At 40.2% G+C, this 22,020-nt stretch overlaps 2 protein-coding genes across 2 annotated transcripts; both read left to right on the forward strand.

Moving 5' to 3' along the window:
• The first annotated feature begins 963 nt into the window (after positions 1 to 963).
• Positions 964 to 14,755, forward strand: nfascb (neurofascin homolog (chicken) b). Its single transcript, XM_068597143.1, has 27 exons — positions 964 to 1,243; positions 2,253 to 2,328; positions 2,413 to 2,518; positions 2,625 to 2,815; positions 3,699 to 3,821; positions 4,608 to 4,826; positions 5,734 to 5,845; positions 6,018 to 6,205; positions 6,290 to 6,421; positions 6,497 to 6,640; positions 7,206 to 7,317; positions 7,423 to 7,586; positions 7,681 to 7,828; positions 7,928 to 8,052; positions 8,146 to 8,247; positions 8,348 to 8,545; positions 8,894 to 8,964; positions 9,063 to 9,285; positions 9,947 to 10,062; positions 10,961 to 11,171; positions 11,261 to 11,383; positions 11,656 to 11,829; positions 11,969 to 12,100; positions 12,186 to 12,255; positions 12,932 to 12,943; positions 13,522 to 13,557; positions 13,660 to 14,755. Exons 1-27 carry the CDS (start codon positions 1,235 to 1,237, stop codon positions 13,889 to 13,891), a joined length of 3,549 nt encoding a protein of 1,182 aa, XP_068453244.1. The 5' UTR covers positions 964 to 1,234; the 3' UTR covers positions 13,892 to 14,755.
• A 3,061-nt stretch (positions 14,756 to 17,816) lies between these two features.
• LOC137800061 (acidic mammalian chitinase-like) lies at positions 17,817 to 21,675 on the forward strand. The gene is made up of 12 exons (XM_068597067.1): positions 17,817 to 17,841; positions 18,001 to 18,044; positions 18,134 to 18,163; positions 18,272 to 18,476; positions 18,963 to 19,019; positions 19,113 to 19,278; positions 19,439 to 19,563; positions 19,654 to 19,777; positions 20,242 to 20,424; positions 20,527 to 20,643; positions 21,157 to 21,289; positions 21,371 to 21,675. The coding sequence occupies exons 2-12, from the start codon at positions 18,020 to 18,022 to the stop codon at positions 21,673 to 21,675; spliced, it is 1,470 nt and encodes a 489-aa protein (XP_068453168.1). The 5' UTR covers positions 17,817 to 17,841; positions 18,001 to 18,019.
• The last annotated feature ends 345 nt before the right edge of the window (positions 21,676 to 22,020 follow it).

Raw genomic sequence — 22,020 nt, forward strand, 5'->3', positions numbered from 1 at the left:
TATCAATGTCTTAATGATCAGGAATATATGTTTACACAAACATTGCAATTTGAAGTTGGCTTCTTTCGTTGACTTCCAGATAGAAATCTTCATTTCAAGTTTATTTTCCTCCCGTAGGTAGAACCACCTCATTTTATCCCCCCTCCTCCCTCAGCACCGAGCTATTGTTCAGCCCAGTGAGTGCTGGTTTGTTTATGCAGCCCTGTGTGGATGCCTGTAAGCCTACACAGATCAGGACTCTGTCAACAGCCTTGAGATGTCTTTTGTTTTTACACAAATACAGCTTCTCCTGCGACTTTGGCACTTTTTCTAAAAAAGAAAACTGCTGCTTCCCCCTCCCTGCATAGGATTTTCTCAGCTGAATGGTAAAGACCTTTCCTTCTCTGGGGATATGAATGTGAATGGTTGAGTGTTGAACAAAAAAAAAAGTCTTAACAAACAGAGGATACGTTCTAATCACGGAAAATCACGGAAAAAAATCTGGAAATACAGATGGTGTAAGAAGGGAGTTAAACATAAAGTATTCCATGTAGCAGAAGGTAAACAGTAGAAAGTGATGGTCAAATTGTTAGTGATACAAAATGTGATTGCCTATTTCCCTCCTTTGTCAGAGCTATTGCGCAGGAGTCATGTGACTTGTGATTTGCCCCATGTAATATTCATATGAGAGAAACAAACATTGCTTTCATTCTCTTGTTTCCCGAGTTCTCTCCAGTCAACAATAAAACCCACATTTTGATGTCATCAAAAACCAACAAGAATGCAAAAGCTTGTTGCTTTGAGAAAATGAAAAACCAGGCTCAAGAAAAACCATGCCGTGTCTAAATCTTATGAAATGCCTCAACTACTGTTGTAACACATCCACAAATGTCCTTTCATTTCTTTGAGAATATCCATGTGTTTATTGTGTGAACAAACTGTGAGACCGTGGTTTGATTGAGGTGGATTGTTCAGCATCGTGAGAGTCTTGTGTGGGTGAGGAGTCGGTGGCGTATGGCGCTCATTCATTATTCATGAGCTGGGTGGGCAGAGTGTAAGTGGCAGTGACAGACAGAAACTTTATTACTGAAGTGTATCAACTCTTCGAGGGTTCTTGACCTGATAATTGAGGCACAGAGGCTTTAATTGCTATTCTGGACGAACAGGAATAGTTTTGTTGAGGAAAAATCGTTGGAATTATTGACGCGTTGGGGAAGCCAAAGCGATGGGGAGGACGGAGCGCTGATTTGACTTGATGAGAGCGGTACGTACTGACAACTTTTTGTTCTGGTCGTACTAACACGACTTGTGGTTCGATGCATATTTACATGAATAATATGGTGAAATGTCATGTAATGTAACACTTTTACTTGCAGCTTGAGACAGTTTAATCCCCTGTTCTTGTATTTGTGTGATGAACTATTCTCTGAGTGACAGTCCGGTGTGATGGAAGCAGTGGAGATGTTAGTGGTGGGAATAACAAACTATTTATACTGAAGCATTGTACAATTCAGAGATATTTGTACTCAAGTATTTTCATTTGATGCTACTAAATTATTGCTTCTACTCCACTACATTTCAGAGGGACTTTTCTTTTCTTTTTTAACTTTTGATTCCACAAGGTTTACCTGACAGCTATTACTTTTCAGATTAAGAGTTTATACTTAAAGTCTTTGGGAAGCTACATTGTTTTATGTTAAACCTGTTAACATATTCACCAAAGAGGGATTGGCACCTCTTAACTTTTCAATTCAATTTAAATATCTGAATGATTCTACATAGTTAACATTCAGAGTCATACCGTTATTAAATTATTCAATATATCTCACAAGAATATTAAATGATTGAAATTAACTCCCCAAAATAAATACCGATTTATGTAGCAGAGCTTTCTTTTCTCTCCAATTTAACCCCTGAGATTAAATGTGCGACCCTTCGGCATGGGCCTGACCTTTAGGTTGAGAACCGCTGGATTAAACGACCGAACTACAATTAGTTTCACCTCGACGTCCAACAGTAAACATTAATGCCTGAGTTAAAATGATCTAATTGTTATTGATGTCTAATAAAACAACATGTGCATGCATGGAGAATAATTCATTAAATATGTTTAAGAAGTTTTATTTACAGTAATTTGTTCTGGATTTCATCTGCATGACATTGTTGTACGGCAGATACCCTGTATGATTATTCTTTTGATTATTATGATATTTTCATTTGAGAACAGGAGAGCCGGTGAAGGAATAAGTTGCTTGTTCCCATGTGCTGTAAAGATGGGGAAACTGGTCGAACCAACGCTGCTCCTGATTTTATGGCAGAGTGTTTGGGCTTTCGACATCCCTCTGGAAAGTAAGTCATAAACTCCACATGCATGTAATTTATGATATGTATACAAGTGTCTCGAATAATCTAAGCTGGTTTTTCCGGCTGCAGTCCGGCAGCCCCCGGTCATCATAAAGCAGTCGATGAAAGAGCACATTGTTGACCCCAAAGACACCATGGTCATAGAGTGTGAGGCCAAAGGAAACCCTCATCCCATGTAAGAGCTCACGCAGACCGCTGGAGAGTTTTGTTTACACTCGTATGATTATCTGCAAACCACCTCACTGTGTTTTTTTGTTTCCGTCTTTGGCTCAATAATGAAGTTTCTCATGGAGACGTAACGGGAAGTATTTCAACGTGGCGCGTGACGCTCAGGCCTCCATGCGGAGGCGTTCGGGGACTCTGGACATCTATGCCTGGAACAATCCAGAACAGTATGAGGCGGAGTATCAGTGCATTGCCTCCAATCATTATGGATCTGCGTATTCAAACAAGATCCGACTACGGCTATACAGTAAGGAGTGTGTATTTGTATAAACACACACTGGCAGGCGTTGTTCAGTGGCCTCATTGTGGGCTGTGACACAAATTGACGTTACTTTGGAACAAAATGTACCGAGCAAACTTTTTTAATGAAACACTCAGGATCCAGGCAGCAGCATTTTTTTTCACATCTTCCATATAATTTGTTGTGAGCAGATATGTGACGCATGAATGTAAATTTATGTGATTTGTGATGATATTTTACTTCCAACCCACACACTTTAATTTGACTTTCTTTAAGAGCAGCATTATTTGTTACTGTCCAGTGAGTATTTTCTTAAAATGCAAATTTATTATACAAAAAAAATCAAATACCTTGAAAATGAAAGGATGAATCAGACTATGTTCTGTATCGTGGTATTGGTCGGTCCAAACTTTCTGACATGCCAACCCTGTCTGCAGCACAAGCCCATTTATTTCTACAGAAGACGGAAATCTTTAAAGACACAGTCACAAATATGTACTTTTCACAATTTAAACGTTTTTTTTTTATAGCAAACATTACTCAAACAAGAGTATACAGTGTATTTGATAGGGACTATTTTCAGCAGAACAGCAGCAGGAGGACAGTTTAGTTGGGATTAGCTCAAAATAAATCCCAGTGAGGCTTATTGATGTCTTTTTCATAGGACAACAATGGAGCTCTCTGGCAGAGAGAACACAATACTGTGTCATGCTTAAAGAAACACTGCATGATGCTAGGATGAATTCATTGCCTATTTTATAATAATACTATTTTCTGACAGTTGATCAGCTCAGTTATCAGTATGGTGCTGTTCGGCTTTGTGATGTGTGAAAATAACAAGACACCACATTGCTGCTCAACGGAGTCGTGTATACCTGTGTTTGTGAAGGACCTCCTGTTTGGCCTCGGGAGATTCTGGAGCCGGTGGTGGTCAGCGCCGGATTGCCTCTGGTCCTGTCCTGCGACCCGCCATCCGGCCCGCCGAAACCTGAAACCTACTGGATGTCCAGCTGTAAGAGTCTCTCTAGAGCAGAGGTGTCAAACTCATTTTAGTTACGGGGCCACATGCTGCCCATTTAGATCTGAAGTGGGCCGGACCAGTAAAATCACAGCATAATAACGACAATATTTCTCTATTTTTAAATCATTGGTGAAGGTTTTTGGATGATAAACTCTATGTTAAGGTCTTTCTATAAGAAACTAGAAACATAAAGACCAACAATTCAGAAGTCAGCCCACTGTTTATCTGCCTGGGCTTTCCTCTGCAGATCCCCTCGCTTTGTGACGCCACTTTCATGACGTGATCCGTTTTTAACGACTTCAAAATCTCATAAACACCTCGAATGAATACGGCCAGTTGAGCAACATCTTGCTCTCATCGACTGCAGCTGAAAATGCTACAAATGACTTTGCTTCACGCTTCTTTTGGCTATCCAAATCTGCTGAAAGATCAGACACATTATCCGTCACAGTATTCCTTGTTAAGCTGATCTTGGCAAAAGTATGGAAGCCCATTCCCGCCACACGGAAGAAAAAAAAATAGGACCAAAAAAAAACAAACAAAATCTTTCTTTTTCTTTTTTTTTTACAATTATCCCATTGGACGAGCTGGACCACCCCCGGCGGTCCGGATCCGGTCTGCGGGCCGTATGTTTGACACCCCTGCTCTAGAGTCTAAAATGTTTGAATGAATGAGGCCGAACAAAGGAGTCATTGAAATGATCCGCCGATCAAACGAGCTTTCAGGAATTGTCGAAATCCCCGGGTAACTGACTTTATTTTTTTTACGCCATCTCAGGCTCATACGCGAGACCTTTCAACTGGCCCGTTCAGACCGCTTTCCCCACCATGCGGCCGGTGCGGCCGGACGTCAGGGTGTCTATGGGCGTAAACGGAGATCTGTACTTTTCCAACGTCCTGTTCAACGACTCTGCTGCTGATTACTGCTGTAACGCCCGCTTCCCCTACAAGAACGTCATCCAGCAGAAGATGCCCGTGGTCGTTAAAGTGCTGACAAGTGAGTGTGATCGTGTGTTCGCGGGGGACCATTTTCATTTCGGTTAACACATATTGCTTTACATTTGTCGTGTGCAGTGGTGGGAATGACGTACATTTTCTCAAGTACTGTACTGTAATACAATTTATATATTTTGAGATATAATTCTACTCACAAGCTGTACAGCAGTAGTTCAAAATAAGACCCATGTGTACCTGCTGCAACATTAAAGTAATGTACACATATATGCATCAAAAAGTATAATTACGTTTTATAACATACCTTGTTCTCAAACGAGCCATTCTGCGTAATAAGTACCTTTTAAGCGAGTAGCATTTTTGATGCAGGATTTTTTACAGATTTTGAAGTGTTGCTCCATTAAATAACTTTTACTTCAAATGCCGGTCACCTGAAAGCTGCAGGTGTAAACTTTAGATATGGGCCTATAACCTGAAAGTGTAGCGTATTTCTATACGAGAAGGATGTAAAGGAAACAAACAGTTTAGGTTAGATTTAGAGATCTGGCCTGACTCATGGCAGCGCTCTTTGGCCTTCGGTGAGCTCAACCCTGTGGTAATTGCAGAAATATCACATGCACTCACTTGGGAAGGTCTTTGATTTGTTTTATTTCTTATTTCCTTATGTAAAATGTGTCCTGTTTCCATCTTCATACTGCACCTCTGTCTTCTGCCAACAAAACTGATTTATCTTCTTTTCGTTTTTGTGATTATTATACCTACAAACTGGTCTTTCATGTCTGACTGCACCTTAAAAATAGTTTTTGTTTGCTAAACTCAATGAACTTATTGTGGAGAGAGTGTTCAGCTGTCCTCTCTTTATTTTAATAAACTTTCTTCATGGTCAGACGGGGTTTGTGAATGCGTGTGAACGACGTCTTCTGGTTTGTTTTGCGTTGTTTCCTCCGCAGCTCGCACGGTGTCCGAGGCCGCCCCCACCTGGCTGTCTCCCACGGGCTCCTCCAGCTCCATCCTGGTCCTGCAAGGGGAAGAACTTCTCCTGGAGTGTATCGCTGCTGGAGTGTAAGTGTCAACTCAAAATCACAACATAACCAAGGGTTTTCTTTTAAAAAAAAAATAAAACATCAATATTACAGTTTCAAAAAGCCACTGCGTCTACATTTTCTCTTGTGTGATTTTGATGTTGATTACATTGAAAGTGGTCCTGTGTAAAGCCTCGTTTGTCATCATCAAGGCCAACTCCTCGAATTAAGTGGACCAAGAACGGCGATGACCTGGTGGTATCGCCTCGCATGAAAATAAAGAACTTCAACAAGATGATTCAAATCCCAAAAGCATCTTATGATGATGTGGGTGAATACACTTGCAGCGCTACCAATAAAATTGGTTATATCGAGCACACAATAACCGTCAGGGTCAAAGGTGAGGGTCTCTTTTCTGAAATAATGTGTCGTTTCTTACCTCCACAATAGTGTTGAAAGAACTAGATGACTTTGTATTCGACAGCGGCTCCCTTCTGGCTGGAGAAACCCACTGATCTGGTCTTGGCCCCGGAGGAAAATGGCCGCCTGTCGTGTCATTCTGACGGGGATCCGCGTCCCACAGTCAGCTGGTTTATCAACGGGGAACCTATTGAAAGTACGATTTTTGGAGTTCATGCCTCCTGGCTGTCAACGTGAAACTAAATGACGTTCGTCTGTGTTTTTCTTCCAGCTGCTACGCCTCAGCCTAACAGACAGGTGTCAGGAGACACGCTGACTTTACGCAGCGTGACCGCTGAAAACACGGCAGTGTATCAGTGCAATGTTTCCAATCAGTTTGGGTACCTGATGGCCAATGCTTTTGTCAACGTGTTACGTAAGTTACTTGTACTGTTCATGCCATTTACAGCGTAAAATCGTTTTGAATGGTTTGCCATGCGATAACAAGTTATTATTATTATTCGGATAATAATAATATATGATAACATCAGAATCAGAATTAGCTTTAATGGCCATGTAAATTTGCACATACATAGAATTTGACGCCGGTTTCTCTTTGCTCTCCGCACTTATATATATATAAAAAAATAATAATAATAATCATCAATCATAATGAAAATATAAAAGACATTAAGAATACAGTAAAACAGTTAATAGTGGTCCAGAAAGTGTCAGATTTTTTATTCAATTGTTCATCAGACTGATGGCCAGTGGGAAGAAGAATATAAAATATAATATAATACAATATGATATGATGTACTATAATAAAAGCTGCTCATAAGAATTAAGTTATGGAAATGTTTTGAAATGAAGTTTTAAATTAAATATTGGGAAAAAGTTTAAAAAACACTGGTTTTGCGCAGAAATATGCAACACATTCACCAGGGGACGTGCAACAATTCATAGTATAATTATTAATAACTTTCTCAATGTTTCTGTAGATGCAACGCCGCGTATCATGGGGCCCAGGAATGAACTCATCAAGGTGATAGAGGGCAGTCGTACCCTCCTTGACTGCCGCTACTTTGGTTCCCCAGTACCTGAATTGCGATGGTGAGAAGACGCCGTAAGACATGTTAATACATAGAGTGTGTTCAGACATCAGCTCACAGATTGAGCGTGTGTGTGTGTGTGTGTTTATGGATCGGCCTCAAACAGGTCCAGATATGGACAGGGTAATCTTGAAGGAAATCGTTTCAAGACCCAAGGCAATGGCACTCTGGAGATCAAAAACATCCGGATAGAGGACCAGGGAACTTACATTTGTGTAGTCAGCAACGTGGCAGGAAGAGATGAGAGTCAAGTCCGAATAGAGGTCAAAGGTGAGGGTCACACAGTTTTCCATGCGGCATATTTTACTTTAATGTCTTTCAATTGTTGTGATCCTTCATGTGTTTTTGCTTCCACTCTCCTCAGAACCCACTTTAATTGTCACGAGACCACAGAGTATGAAAGTCATCCGTGGAAGTGACGTGCGCTTTGAGTGTGGTGTAAAAGCAGACGTAACCACTCCCGTCACAACCACCTGGATGAAAGGCACGAAGCATCTCACTCTAGGCTGGAGGTACGTCATTGTCTGAACGAGTTCTCCAGAGATATGGTTATCATTATTTTTATTTTCGTGTCTTGAGCTCACCAGTCAGTACTCTTTCGGATCCTGTAGGATTTCTCTGGATGAATCAAATCTGGTCATCACTAATGTGAACGTAGGTGATGAGGGGAATTACACCTGTGTGATCAAGAGTGAGCTGGACCAGAAGTCTGCCTCAGCACGCCTAATGGTGATGGGTATGAGGCGTTTAAAATAAATGACGTTCCATCAAGCTTAGGACACGTTTGGCTTTTTTAATTGTTTGTGTTTGTGTGTGTGTGTGTGTGTAGACCGTCCAGATCCTCCCACCAAGTTGGAGTTGTCCGATCCATATGAACGCAGTGTGAGACTCAGTTGGGTGGCTGGCAACAGCAACCACAACCCCATAACAGGTAAGAGCCGTTCAACTGAATAAACTAACAGAAGTACACGCGTGCTATGTATTTATCGTACGTTTCCAGCTATATATCTCCATGTATTGCTGTGTTACAGAGTACTTAGTGCAGTATGACGATGATGACTGGTTGCCTGGTAAGTGGAGAAACCTTTCAACGTATCCAGGGAACCTCAACTCCGTCATCCTGCATCTTACACCTTTCACCTACTACGAGTTTCGGGTCATCGCTATCAACGAGATCGGAATGAGTCGCCCGAGTCGCCCGTCCACGCGCTTCCAGAGCAGCGGTGCTCGTGGGTTTGATGTTCTTTTATTACACACTTGTTGTCAGACACCGATTCGAAGAAAGCAAGCAGGCATTTGTGTGGCACGTTGTCAAGGAACAGTTAGACGATAGATAGGGGGGAAATAATCAAAATGGGCTTCCTTACAAAGATAAGGATATCAATACTCTCATGTCTGCACACAGAATTGTTCATGCTACGGTATGCTAACACCTCCAGGCCAAAGCTTTACATTTGTTTGACTACATCGTGGTATCAGTCACTTATTTTCTTAGTTACAAGAAGTGTGTTTCCTGTAGTGCTGAACTCTTTCTTTAAAGCTAATGATCTCACCACTGCATTGGTTCTCCTGCACAGCCCCAGATATTATCCCAAAGAACGTGAAGGGTGTGGGTACATGGAGGAATAACATGGAGATCAGCTGGGAGGTAAAGAACCTATCAAAAAACACTATTTGACTGCTGAATATTTTAATGTCGTCACATTGAAATCAAACTGTGCTGCTCCCTGTTAACCTTCCTTCCAGCCTCTGACCTACAGAGAGTGGAACGGGCCCCACCTGAAGTATCTGGTGTGGTGGAAAAGGAGAGATTCCCGAGAGGAGTGGAAGAATGCAACCACTAAATGGCTGAAATACTACATCTACGATGCAGATACCTTCACTCCGTATGACATCAAAGTCCAGGCTGTCAATGACTTTGGGCTGGGTCCAGAGTCTCCTGTGGTCATTGGTTACTCTGGAGAGGACCGTAAGTGATCATCTGTATTACTGTAAATGAGTAGCAAAGGCAGAAGAACATAACTTCTTTTGTCTTTTGGGGATATCGGTACAGACAGCAGACATCCGGGGCCAAAACATCCTTTTTTTCTGCGCAAATTTTAATCCAGTTCACAATGAAATCATCATCAAATATTAGCTGGTGGGTTCTGAGATTGACTTTCAGACAAAGTTTTCCGCCTCTTTTGCTCTCCACATGGACTGTTTACCTGCATTCAACCAAAGGCTGCTCGAATGTAGCTGGGCAATGCTACTCCAAATGCAAACAGATACAAATTCTGTGCCGTTTAAAGAAATAAATACTCGTATAGCTCAGTCAAACCCTGTTCATGTACATCTCTTCGTATTCAGTCTTCTGTTTGGCAATTTGGTTGAGGTCTGGTGAGTGCAAAGGACAAAGCATACGAGTAGTCACATGATTTTCTATACGCATCAAACCGTTGTCTACTAATTTAGCCAGACTTTCCTTTTCCTTTTTGTTGCTCCTCTCTGAATCCTCATCTGCAGAGAATCATGAATGTTTGATGAATAAACCACTCACATCATTATTTCGATTAGTTTGTTTGTTTTGCATCTTGGAGCCAAATTGTCCTTCTCATCACTTCTCTTTGTGCCATCTCTGTTTTCCTCAGGTCCCTTAACCGCACCGCTGAACCTGAGAGTGTCAGACATCGAGAGCACTGAGGTGACTTTGCACTGGGACTCAGTCACACGCGGCTCAATGATGGGCACTCTGAAAGAATACAAGGTGGGTCTCTAGTGAATCTATTACAGGATAATGGACTTTGAATCTTATGTATTTATTAGTTGCTGTTAAACTAAGGTCAATGGTCAAGCCAAATGCCAAACTCATGAGCCAACTATCATATAAAATGTATGCCTTTTTTTTTTAACATAAGACCAACAGTTCTGTTAAAATCTACAAAGTAAAAACAACATGTATTGTTTTCTTCTTGAAGATGAAGATAACAAAATAAGTCTCAAAGAAGTGACTGAAAGAAAGGTTTAAACTGGAGAGGCAGAAAGTAACTCGTCCAAATCAAAAGAGAAAACAAGAAATGGTTGAACTTATATTGTTCTGTCAGGTAATTTACGAGATATTTATCTAATCAATTCTTTTACTCACTACAATGTGTCTTTGTTTTTTGTTTTTTTACCCACACCCTCCAACTTGTTCACGGAATTTTAATTATTGTAAATAATGAAAATATTGGCCATATGTTGAAGGTTATCATTTGCAATGTTAAATTGATACTCTGTGGAATATTAAACTATTTTCTTAATATTTTCCCTTTTAGTTGGTTATTGATTAATATATTAATATATTATATATATATATATATATATATATATATATATATATATATATATATATATATATATATATACACACACACACACACACAATATATATTGCAATAACTGTGCAGTGTGAATTTAAGGAAACTAATTTAAGTTTAAACAGAGTGTGCAAAATGCAAAGTCTGTGTAGTGTACTATATAAAGTGTGTGAAGTGTAAATCAACAGAAATGTAAATGTGTACAGTGGTTCATTCATCCACACAGGATCTGGCCAGAGGTGATTTGTTGTACAGTTGTCTAGTTGCGGTGCTTTCGGCTTCATCAAAATGCTTCTCATCCCTCAGGCCTACTACTGGAGGGACAGCAGCCAGCTGAGGTGGCTGAGCGTCAATAGAGGGATGAAGTCTAAAGCGTTTCCAGACAATGACCCAGAGCCCTCTGGTGTGCTCACCGGACTCTTCCCCTACAGCAACTACAAGCTGTATATAGTCGTGGCAAACAACCGATACGAAGGGCCGCCCAGTAATAATATCCACTTCTCGACGCCTGAGGGAGGTGAGAGAAAGTCACAAATTTAACAACCGGGGGGAACAAGAGAACAAAACTGATGTGTGTCGTCTCCTGCTGTGTTTTTTTGTCTTCAGTACCCTCTGCTCCCAGATCTTTCAGGATCCAACAGCGACATCTCGACAGTATTTATGTTGACTGGGACCTTCCAGCAGAACCCAACGGTGTTATCATTGGATATTCCCTCAAGTACCAGACAGGTACCCAAACCTACCAGGCGAAACAGCACGATTCTAATGATTTTACTCATTCAACAAAGATTTCCACAAGTTCAAATCCCTGTAGCACATAATAGCACCCTTAAATATGCACATACAAAACAAAATGCCACTGAAGTAGTAGTTCTTGAGAGGGTAATGAGCACTTGTGTAGGCACTCTCTGAGCAGGTAAGCTACTCGATAGCTCAGTAGTGTGCACTCTACCGGCATCAAGGGTGCTTCTAACACTCTGTAACGTCCACTCTCTCCACAGTGAACGCCAGTCGGGGAGAGGAGTTGCAAGTCGAGGAGTTCACTCCAAATGTCACGAGTTTCTCAGTCAGGCGGTACGACCGCTACACTCGTTACAGATTCTCCGTGGCGGCACAAACTCGTATCGGGATCGGGGAATGGCATACGGAGGAGTCTCCACACTACACCACCGAAAGTACTGCTCGCTTCCTGCAACACATATAGTGGTCTTCCAAATAAAACACAGTGAGTTGCTGAGTGGATGCCGACTCTGATGTGTGTTCTGACTTGTGTGTGTGTGTGTGTGTGTGCACATGCTTGTGTGTGTGTTTCAGCGTATGCCCAGGACCAGGTGGACATCTCCACCCAGGGCTGGTTCATCGGGATCATGTGTGCCGTGGCCCTCATCGTGCTCATCCTACTCATAGTCTGCTTCATCAAGCGGAGCCGAGGGGGGAAATACCCGGGTATGTTGCTGACTCCTCTTATTGCGCGATGCACCATAGCGCCCCACCGCATCTCTTGTTTCAGTGGAGCTTGTTGTGATTTCAGTACGGGAAAAAAAAGATATTTCATTGGAGCCAGTGGACGACAAAGACCAGGAGGGATCATTTGACTACAGGTGACTGCAACAATGCCCCAAAGAAAATTTAGATTTTATCCCATCTTATTGTCATCGGTCTTATATACAGAACTTTTGTGCAACATGTACTATTATTTTTTATAATAGATCATTTTGTTTATTATGGAGAACTACATGCATAACAACAGTAGACCTGTATTTCCATCCTTTGCTCTGTCGCTGTGCATTACCTTTATGTTTTCCCTGTGGAATAATTTGGTAAACAGACAAACTGAAGGCCACAACGCACTGATTGCCGAATTCACAAAGAATACATTGCAATGTTAATTGCATTAATTGTACGTCACTTTGTGATTTGCAGTGGCAATATTTGAAATTGTGCATTGTTTATATGGACGTTTGCTTGCTGGCAGTCTTCCTCATTGCCTTTCTGGCACATTGCAAACTGGAGGCAGGAATGTTTATTACCGTGCATTCTTGCATGGAGCAACGTTTTGACCCTCTCAAAACGTTGCTCCATAGCCGTGCTGGCTGTTAATGTTGATACAGTCTGTCCATGAACTACACAGGTACAAAGCATCTGGTTAAAGTATAACCTTCTTTATGATAACTCGTTGATCACACTTTCATTATTTTCTGTTTTTATTTACTCTATCTTTTCTATCTAAACCTTTTTTCTCCCGAAACCTCAAACCTGTTCTTTGAACCACTGAAGGTCTCTTGAAAGGTATGAAAAGACTAATTATTGACACATTGACACTATTGACATTTAAACTGTATAACCCTGCTTGGGTTATTTATTTATTTATTCAGTGTGTGTGTGTGTGTGTATATATATATATATATATATATATATATATATATATATATACATATATATATATATATATATATATATATATATATGTATATATATGTATATATGTATATATATGTATATATGTATATATGTATATATATATATGTGTATATATGTGTATATATGTATATATATGTATATATGTATATATATGTATATATATATATATGTATATATGTATATATATACATATATATATATGTATATATGTATATATATACATATATATATATATATATATGTATATATGTATATATATATATATATATATATATATATATATATATATATATATATATATGTATATATACATATTTAAACTCATACATAATATCGGAACTGTAACAAACATTGTATGAAGGGATGATAGATGAAATGAGATAAAATGATCTATCCTGTCATCTTATACAAATGATGATCTCATACAAGCTCTCTTCATATTCTAGGATAGCACGTATCTCAACTCTGCAATACCCCCGGCGGTATGTACATGAACATCTTAAATGTATTGATACATCAGGTTTAGCTGTGCCCTTCATCCTTGTCATGACATGACAATTGTATTGGTTTGCACCATTTGGCAGAGAGGAGGAAAGGGGGCTTCAAAGAGGCCAGCTGTCCATGGAGGCAATGATGAAGCGATCGGACAGCGACGACAGTCTGGTGGACTACGGTGAGGGAGGCGAGATACCGTTCAACGAGGACGGCTCGTTCATCGGCCAGTACACGGGGACCAGGAGGGACGTCAGGGAGTTGGACTTTGGTGGAAGTCTGGAGCTTCACTCTCCAAAGAATACCATCTACTCCCTGGCGTAAGACTCAAACTGGCTCCCTGTTTGTCATGTGACTTTACCGCGCTTGTACCCTCACCTTGAATTAAGAACTTGTGGTGCTTGTGGTTTGCTTGAAAAGAAGGGAACAGCTGGAGCCTGAGGTGCCGTGGCCCTTCACGTCTATGCAGATAAAGCTACGTCCATGTATTTAAAGAAGTAAATGGCAAACTAGTTGGGACAATACTAGAGATGAGATGCTTGTTCGTCTGATGAAAAGCAAGCTTTACCTTTTGTGTTTTGTATTGCATTCCTTGTAAATAAAAATGCTGTGTTTGTGCTTATGCATGAGCACATGGCCAGTTATCCTGTCAATGGAGACACACTGGATGCACATCAGAGGAGACAGAAGTGGATCAGTTTATCATGTTGATAAAAGCAGTTGCCAGGACCAACTTTACTACAGTTTTTACACATTTTTCTTTTCAGCTAATTTCAATAATGAGATTTGTGGGTTTTTTTTTTATGTGTTGGCTGTTTAAAATAAGGGCTGCATACTTCAAGGGAGCCAGAATGAACTCCCTGAACATAGATAGTGTACTCTTTGTTTTATAGTGTTTATGGTGCAATGTGAGAGTATAAAAGTACTGTTGATGATAGCTATAGGATTATAAAATATCTCCAGGGACTAATCTGCACATTCAGTTTGCAAATTCTGCTCTGCTGGGAGGCAAGAGGTCGAACCATTTAGGGAATCAGAACGCTGCCATAAATAAGCTGTAAAATGAGAAGTTGCTAATGTTTCTCTCTGAACTTGCCTTAACTGTTCAACCCATTCCCCTTCACGATGGAGATGGGTAGAAATCATTAACCTTCATGTAACAGTGATAGTTTATTTGACCCCCTAACATTATCTGTGTATTACCGCAGTTATGTCCTTGATGTAAATAAAGTGGTAATATGTATTTATAGCATGTTTGTTGTGATTATAAATGTTGAAATCAGTTGCTGTTTCCTAATCTTAAAAGTGATGAGATATTAGTCTTTGAGTGGAATTGGTTTTGAACCCTTTGCAGATGTCTGTGTTTACATTATTAGTACACATTATCCAATGTGTTTCAATCATATTTAATCATCATGTGAGTGTACGATCACTTTCTTTTCTGTACGCTTCTTATGAAGCTAGTTCAGCAGAAAGACTAGAAACAGGGAAACACAGAGCTTAACTATGTTCAAAGCCAACAGAAACGCTGTTTTGCAGAGGGTTGCTGGTCCTGTTGTCCCCTTTCTCCGGTCTTTGTGCTAAGCTAAGTTAGCTGGCTGTAGCTTCATATTTACCATTTACCAAATGACAGTTGGAATCAAACATATTATCTTATCTTACTCTCATTCTTACAAGAAAGTGAATAAGCTAATCCCCCTGTGTTCCTTTAACGGTTGCGGCATCACTTGGTCTTTCAAACAGGTTCAAGCCAAACCTGAAAAGATATTTCTATCATATTGAACTCTGGCCTTTTTGCTGGCAGTCAAGATAACTCTTACATCAAAGGATCATACAGCCTAATGGAAAAGGACATCTTATCTCTGACGTTCTCCTCCCTTCAACATTTATCAAGCCTCTGATATGATACTGTAATACCTGATATTACTTTTTTATTATGGAACCCTGTTGATCATAGGAGTGAATAACTAAATCATTAAGCATTAATATACAAGACTTTTTATTTAAGTTTGTAGTTAAGGCAATGTCAAAGTGGCCATGACAAGTTCACGGCAAACAAAACATTAGCAACAATGTTTAAACTGCGTAATGTAATAACTGAGCATAATGTCATGATTTTAAACAGTGATAATAATCAGTTCTGTATCATCAATCAGGTCCAAATTGATGAAACCTCAAGAAACCCACAGACCCGGACAAAAGAGAACCTTTCAGAGATTATGCTGAATGTACAGTAGTAGACTTTTTGATTTTTAGTATGTTGAATAATTGTTCCATAAATAATGATTCAAGTTGCTTTAATATTAAGTCAAACTAGTCTCAAAACCAGTGCACATCAAAACAGTGCATGTGACATGAGTTAGGGAGCATGCAAGCTTTTCAAGACTGAGATGAAAGCATGCAAGAAACCCGTGTCTTTCCAAATGTTGGCTTGTTCAAGGATCAACTTACGGTCAGGCCTAATGATTTGGACCAAGCCACCATTTTTCAAATGTTTCTCTTTGCATGACTTTACACATATTTGAAATGACGCAGTCAATATGTGGTTGAAGTGTAGACTTTCAGCTTGAATTCAATAGATTTTCTATCGCATTGATGGTTTAGGAGTAATAGACATTTTTTCAGAGGCTCAAAAGTAATAGGACAATTGTCTCACAAATGCTTTAATGGGCAGGTGTGGCCCGTTCTCTCAATATTTCATAAAAAAGTTAAGCATTTAAAAAGATCTGGAGATGATTCAAAATGTTGAATTTGCATTTGGTAGCTGGTCCAAGGAACTCTCAACATGTGGACCAAAGAGGTGTCCATGCAAGTGAAGGAGGCCATTAAAAGGCTGATCAACGATACAAACAAATCCGGCAGAACATTAGGATTGATCAAATCAATAGTTTGGTGCATTCCTAAAAAGAAGGAATGTACTGGTAAGCTCTCCAACATCAAAAGGCTCAGATGACCACAGGAGACAGGTAAAGTAGAATTATTTCCTTTATGAAGAAGTAACCCTTCATAACATGAAAACTGAGGTCATAAATACTCCGGAGGAGGAGACGGGTTATTGTCAAACTCTGCAGTCGGGAGCTGCCTTCATGAAGCTGAATACAGAATGAGGTGCAAACCACTGAAGAACAATAAGACTTTGCCAGAAAACATGTGAATAAGCCTGATCTGTTTCAGAGGGAGGTTCTTTGGAAGATGACACCCACATACTCTGGTTAACATGGTAGAGTCAGCGCTATAGCATGGGCTTGTATGGCTGCCAATGGGACTGGGTCACTGGGCAACTGTGGCTCAGTGGTTAGCAAGCCCATCTTTCATTTAGAGTATCGGTGGTTCGATCCTCGGCTCCACTAGTCCATGTCATTGTGTCCTTGAGCAAGACACTTAACCCCTAATTGTTCCCCGTTGCTGTGTCTACGGTGTGTAGAGCAAAAATGTAAGTCGCTTTGGATGAAAGCATCAGCTAAATGATAGAAGTAGCAGGATGAGTTTTGAGGCGTTTAGGCCCATACGATCTGCTCAGATTCAACCAAATGCAGCACAATAGATTTGACGGCGCTCCTCGGGACAGGTGGGTAATGACCCAAAACAACAAGTCAGTCACTTGCTCTCAAGTGAGCCTGCTTTTTATTGACCTCAGATAAAGCTGAAGGCAGAAAGACTCACAAACCAGCAGCAACTGAAGGAGCCTCCAGTAAAGCCTGGCGAAGCATCTCAAGGGAGGAAACCCAGCGTTTGGTGAAGACTATGGGTGGAAACTTTAGGCAATCTTTGACTGCAAAGGATTTTCTTTTAAGTATTATACATTATCATTATAGTATGTATACTGTTATGTTAGTTTGTCCAATGAATCTGAATCCTGAAAATTAAAAGTTGGGTTAAGAGAGGTGTAAAAGTTATCAGTAACAAGTAAAGGCTACTTGGAAACCATTATAAGCCCAATGTTGAATGAAATACAATGCATCAGACCATGTGTTTATCTTATCTGCATGAACTGGCCAGCTCTCTTAATCTACGTGACTTTGTAAAGGCACATTTACATAACCTCATGTTATTTGATCCAGTTTTATCTGGCAATGAATGCAGATATCATCTTCATGTCATGTCATATTCAGCAGCTCTTTATAGTGTATTGTGACAGATTTCACAGCAACAATTATTCTCTCCTGAAGGATCCTCTGCACCTCACCGTCATGCTCTTTGCCCCTGTCTTATCGTGTCTATAAAAAGGACTCCCAGGTGGATCATTGGCACATCCAGCCAATCACTCGAAACAGGTGAGTCATCAGCATACAGGTTTTAAGAGCCTATGTTGTATTATGTGTAGCATTACTACCTCGAGTACAGCCGGTAGAGGAAGCTGGTTCCAGCCTACAAAATATACAGTGCAATCTCACGGAGATTCATAATTCTTTCTTTTTTTTTTATTGTTGCAGCTCTGAGGAAAGGAACAACATGGCTCGACTAACAATCTTAGCTGGTAAATTACATTCTTTTTGTTTTTCATTCCTCCACATGCAATTATCTTGTGCAAATTAAAACAATAATTAAATAATATTTGTTTTAAAGGGCTGTCTCTTTTGATGTGTCTCCAGATGGGTATGCATTCATTATTGAACTTCTTTATATTATACATTGTGATTTGCTTTTTAATCCCTGTGACCTAAAATAATGTGAACTCTAATAATTTTTTCCCGCCTCCAAAAGTGTCTTCTACCAAACTGGTGTGCTACTTCACAAACTGGTCCCAGTATAGACCAGGTGTTGGCAAATATCTGCCTGCCAATGTAGATCCCAACCTCTGCACACACCTGATCTACGCCTTTTCAATAATCAGCTATTCTAATGAGCTGGTGCCCTATGAGTGGAACGATGACGTTCTCTACAAATCCTTCAATGAACTGAAGAATAGGTGAGTTGTTCCTGCCTGCAGCATCAGTCTATCAGCATCTGTCTGAAGTCATAGCCACTGTTACTGGACAATGACTAATCTCATCTGCAGTCGAGAGGAAGTTGCATGTTTTACTGTGTCTGGTTAAGTGGTATCAATACAATCGATCACCGGCGATCAGCCTATTCTGTTTTCCTTACAAGGAGATTGTAAAAAATAAATAACCTGCTACTGTTATCTACTGTGGTAAAATTTTAACTAGGTAGATAAAGCACGAGGTAAGAAGAAAAAGATTGATAAACCAGTGCACACAAGAGTAAAAGGACAAAAAAAGACAAAAATATATATTTTTTTCAAGGGTTTTGAGGAGAAACCGACATTTTGCATTCAGGTCTTTTACTTGTCATGGAATATTCTTACATTGTGGGACTGCTACTTTACAGTAGCCGTAAAGAGTCTAACTTCTTCCTTCACTAATTAATTAATCTACATGTTTATCCTGCGCAGAAACCCCCAGCTGAAGACTCTGCTGGCTGTTGGCGGGTGGAACTTTGGAACATCACAGTGAGTCCACAAGGTTTCAACAGCAATGCTGTCAATTGCAGTCTCAATGAAAACATCATCAACTGTGTCGCTATAACATTTTTCACATGACAGATTTACCATCATGGTTTCATCGCCTTCCAACCGTGAGAGATTCATCCAGTCTTCAATCCGATTCTTGAGAATCAATGGCTTTGACGGGCTGGACCTGGACTGGGAGTATCCTGGTTCAAGAGGAAGCCCACCAGAGGACAAGAAGAGGTTCACAGTGCTCTGCCAAGTCAGTTTGTAAAATACAAATCTCCTGTAGTCCCGATCACCACTGACATGATCCTGCAGGATACTACACCAACACTTGCTTGAGATAATAAAGCAATGTGATTATGAATATTCTCACATCATTCATATGATTAGCCTAAACTATTCCTTCTTGCATTTAGGAACTACTCGCTGCCTTCGAAAAAGAAGCAGCTGAGACCAAAAGACCACGATTGCTGCTCACAGCTGCAGTGGCTGCAGGGAAGGGAAACATCGACAATGCTTATGAGATTGCTGACGTCTCAAAGTGAGTTCCTGTGTTGTTGTCATTTGGCTTTAAAGTTGATTAAAATGAATGAGTTACGTTCTATTTTGTGATATCATGCTTGTGTAACAGAATCCTAGACTTTATCAATGTCATGACCTATGACTTCCACGGAGCATGGGACCCGTTCACTGGTCACAACAGCCCTCTGTACCGCAGCTCTTACGATCAGGGCGAAAACATCTTCTACAATGTGGTGAGTAAAATTCTTTAATAAAAAAAATCTGTCGTCAACCTCAGCACCCAACAAGATGAATACCTCAAACAGGTTTTGTTTTTAAAGAGACAAGGAGTGTATGAATGCATAGCCTCTTCCCAAAATGAACCGCTAGAAGTGTGTGGAGTGGATGGAGGGGCCCTGCACTCTGCCTGGATTTTCTTTTTCATTTTAATTTTGGGCTGTTTCTGCACATCACCTCGTTAGAATTATAGAGACGAGCGACCACATCGTAAGCATGCATTCAAAGTCAAGCTATGAAAATGGTGACAATGGTGGACGATGCTCATTCCAAAACGAGTGACTCTGTAATTGGCATTCACTCGCGTGTGAACACCTTTACCCTTGTTGAGCCGGGGATGAGGGGCCGACTTTTAACGTGGCATGATCAAACCCTACAAATGCTTAATTGGTTTCCTTTTTTCTTCTTCTTCTTCTCACAGGACTTTGCTATGAAATATTGGAGGGACCAAGGTGCACCTGTTGAAAAGCTTATGCTTGGATTTACTACGTATGGACGCACATTTCGCACATCATCAGCAGCTAATGGCGTTGGGGCGTCAACCAGCGGACCAGCCTCTGCTGGGCCCTACACCCGTGAGGCTGGGTTTTGGTCTTACTATGAGGTCAGTGAAGGTTTAACACAAGAGCAACCATAAGACATGATATAAGTCTCAAACTAATATATCAAAAATATTAATGGTTATCACTTTCTTCCATTTTTATAGATTTGCACTTTCCTCCATGGAGCCAGTCTCCACTGGATTGATGAACAAATGGTGCCCTATGCCATGAAAGGAAACGAGTGGGTTGGATTTGATAACAGACAAAGCTATGAAATCAAGGTAATTAGTAACATATATCATCCTCCACATCTATGTTTATTGAGATAATATGACCAAGGTGAAAGTACCATATCAGTACCACTACTTGCCAGGTATCGGTACATTACATGCAGCTCAAACAATGTTCAATACCTTGGATTGAGCAGAAACTTTAGACTTAAAACAATCTGGAATATCTTTTGTCGCTCGGTCATTACAGTTGTTTTCTTTGGCAATTTTGTCATGTCCAAATGTTTCATATAAATGCCACAAAGATGGGCAAATATATACTTTACCACAAGCACATTCACCACTCAGTTGGCTGAGTGAAATGTGCATTAAAGATTCTCATTTAACTAATGAGAGCAGAGCAGGATAACTCTCTCAGATACTCACGTATAAAAAACAAAACAAGCTTTTCTGAAGAAAAAAAAAGATATGTTTGCGGATTCTGGGATGCGATCAAAACAATTTGTTACACCTGCTGGTCATATGTATTAAAAAAGCATTTTCTCTCACTTATATTCCATATAGGCACAGTATATGAAAGATAACAAATTTGGAGGGGCCTTTATCTGGTCTTTGGACCTGGATGATTTTGCTGGACAGTTCTGTGGACAGGGAAAATACCCCCTGATAAGTTATCTGCGGTCTCTGCTAGGTTCAGGTAAACTATGACATCGACATTGCACAACACGTACATATTTTATCATCTTCATTGAATTTAATTAATGTTTTATCCTACTAGATGTTCCACCTCCACCGCCTGTAAGCACGCATCCACCCGAGCTTACTACAAATCACCCCGGCTCAGCCAACAGCACAACTACTCCTGCTCCGGCAACTACGACTGCTCCAACAACTACCATTACCAAAACAACAACCACCCACGCCCCAGTAAGTGCTTTCTGTTCTGGGAAGGCTGACGGCCTCTACGAAAACAACATCAACCGCAACTCCTTTTACCAGTGTTCCAACGGACTCACATACCTCCAGCTGTGTTCAGCTAATCTTGTTTTCAGCAAAAGATGCAACTGCTGCGACTGGCCTTAAATAAATATCTTCATGAAACAAAACTGTCTTTAATTTCTAAAATGTTTAATTTGATTACATTTTATAGACTTCTCAAATAAATAAAGCATGATTACGTGGTGGCCGCAGAACACAACAACAACATCCAGTTGGTACTCGTGCACTTCATGTTCGGGATTATATTTGAAATGAATGATTGATAAATCATATGTAAAACAATTTGTTGTCAAGATTGTGTTATTATTTTAATCTACTAATCTCTGTTTTAATCTTATAGTGCAGGAGCACTATACACTAATGCCATGTTCACACCAAAACACGTTCGAATATTCGCAACGGTTTTTCGCCTGATTTTACTCGCTCGAC

The sequence above is a fragment of the Clinocottus analis genome, unplaced genomic scaffold (genome assembly GCF_023055335.1).
Source record: "Clinocottus analis isolate CAN_PGR_092001 unplaced genomic scaffold, fCliAna1.0.p SCAF_4, whole genome shotgun sequence".
In the NCBI taxonomy this organism is placed as follows: domain Eukaryota; kingdom Metazoa; phylum Chordata; class Actinopteri; order Perciformes; family Cottidae; genus Clinocottus; species Clinocottus analis.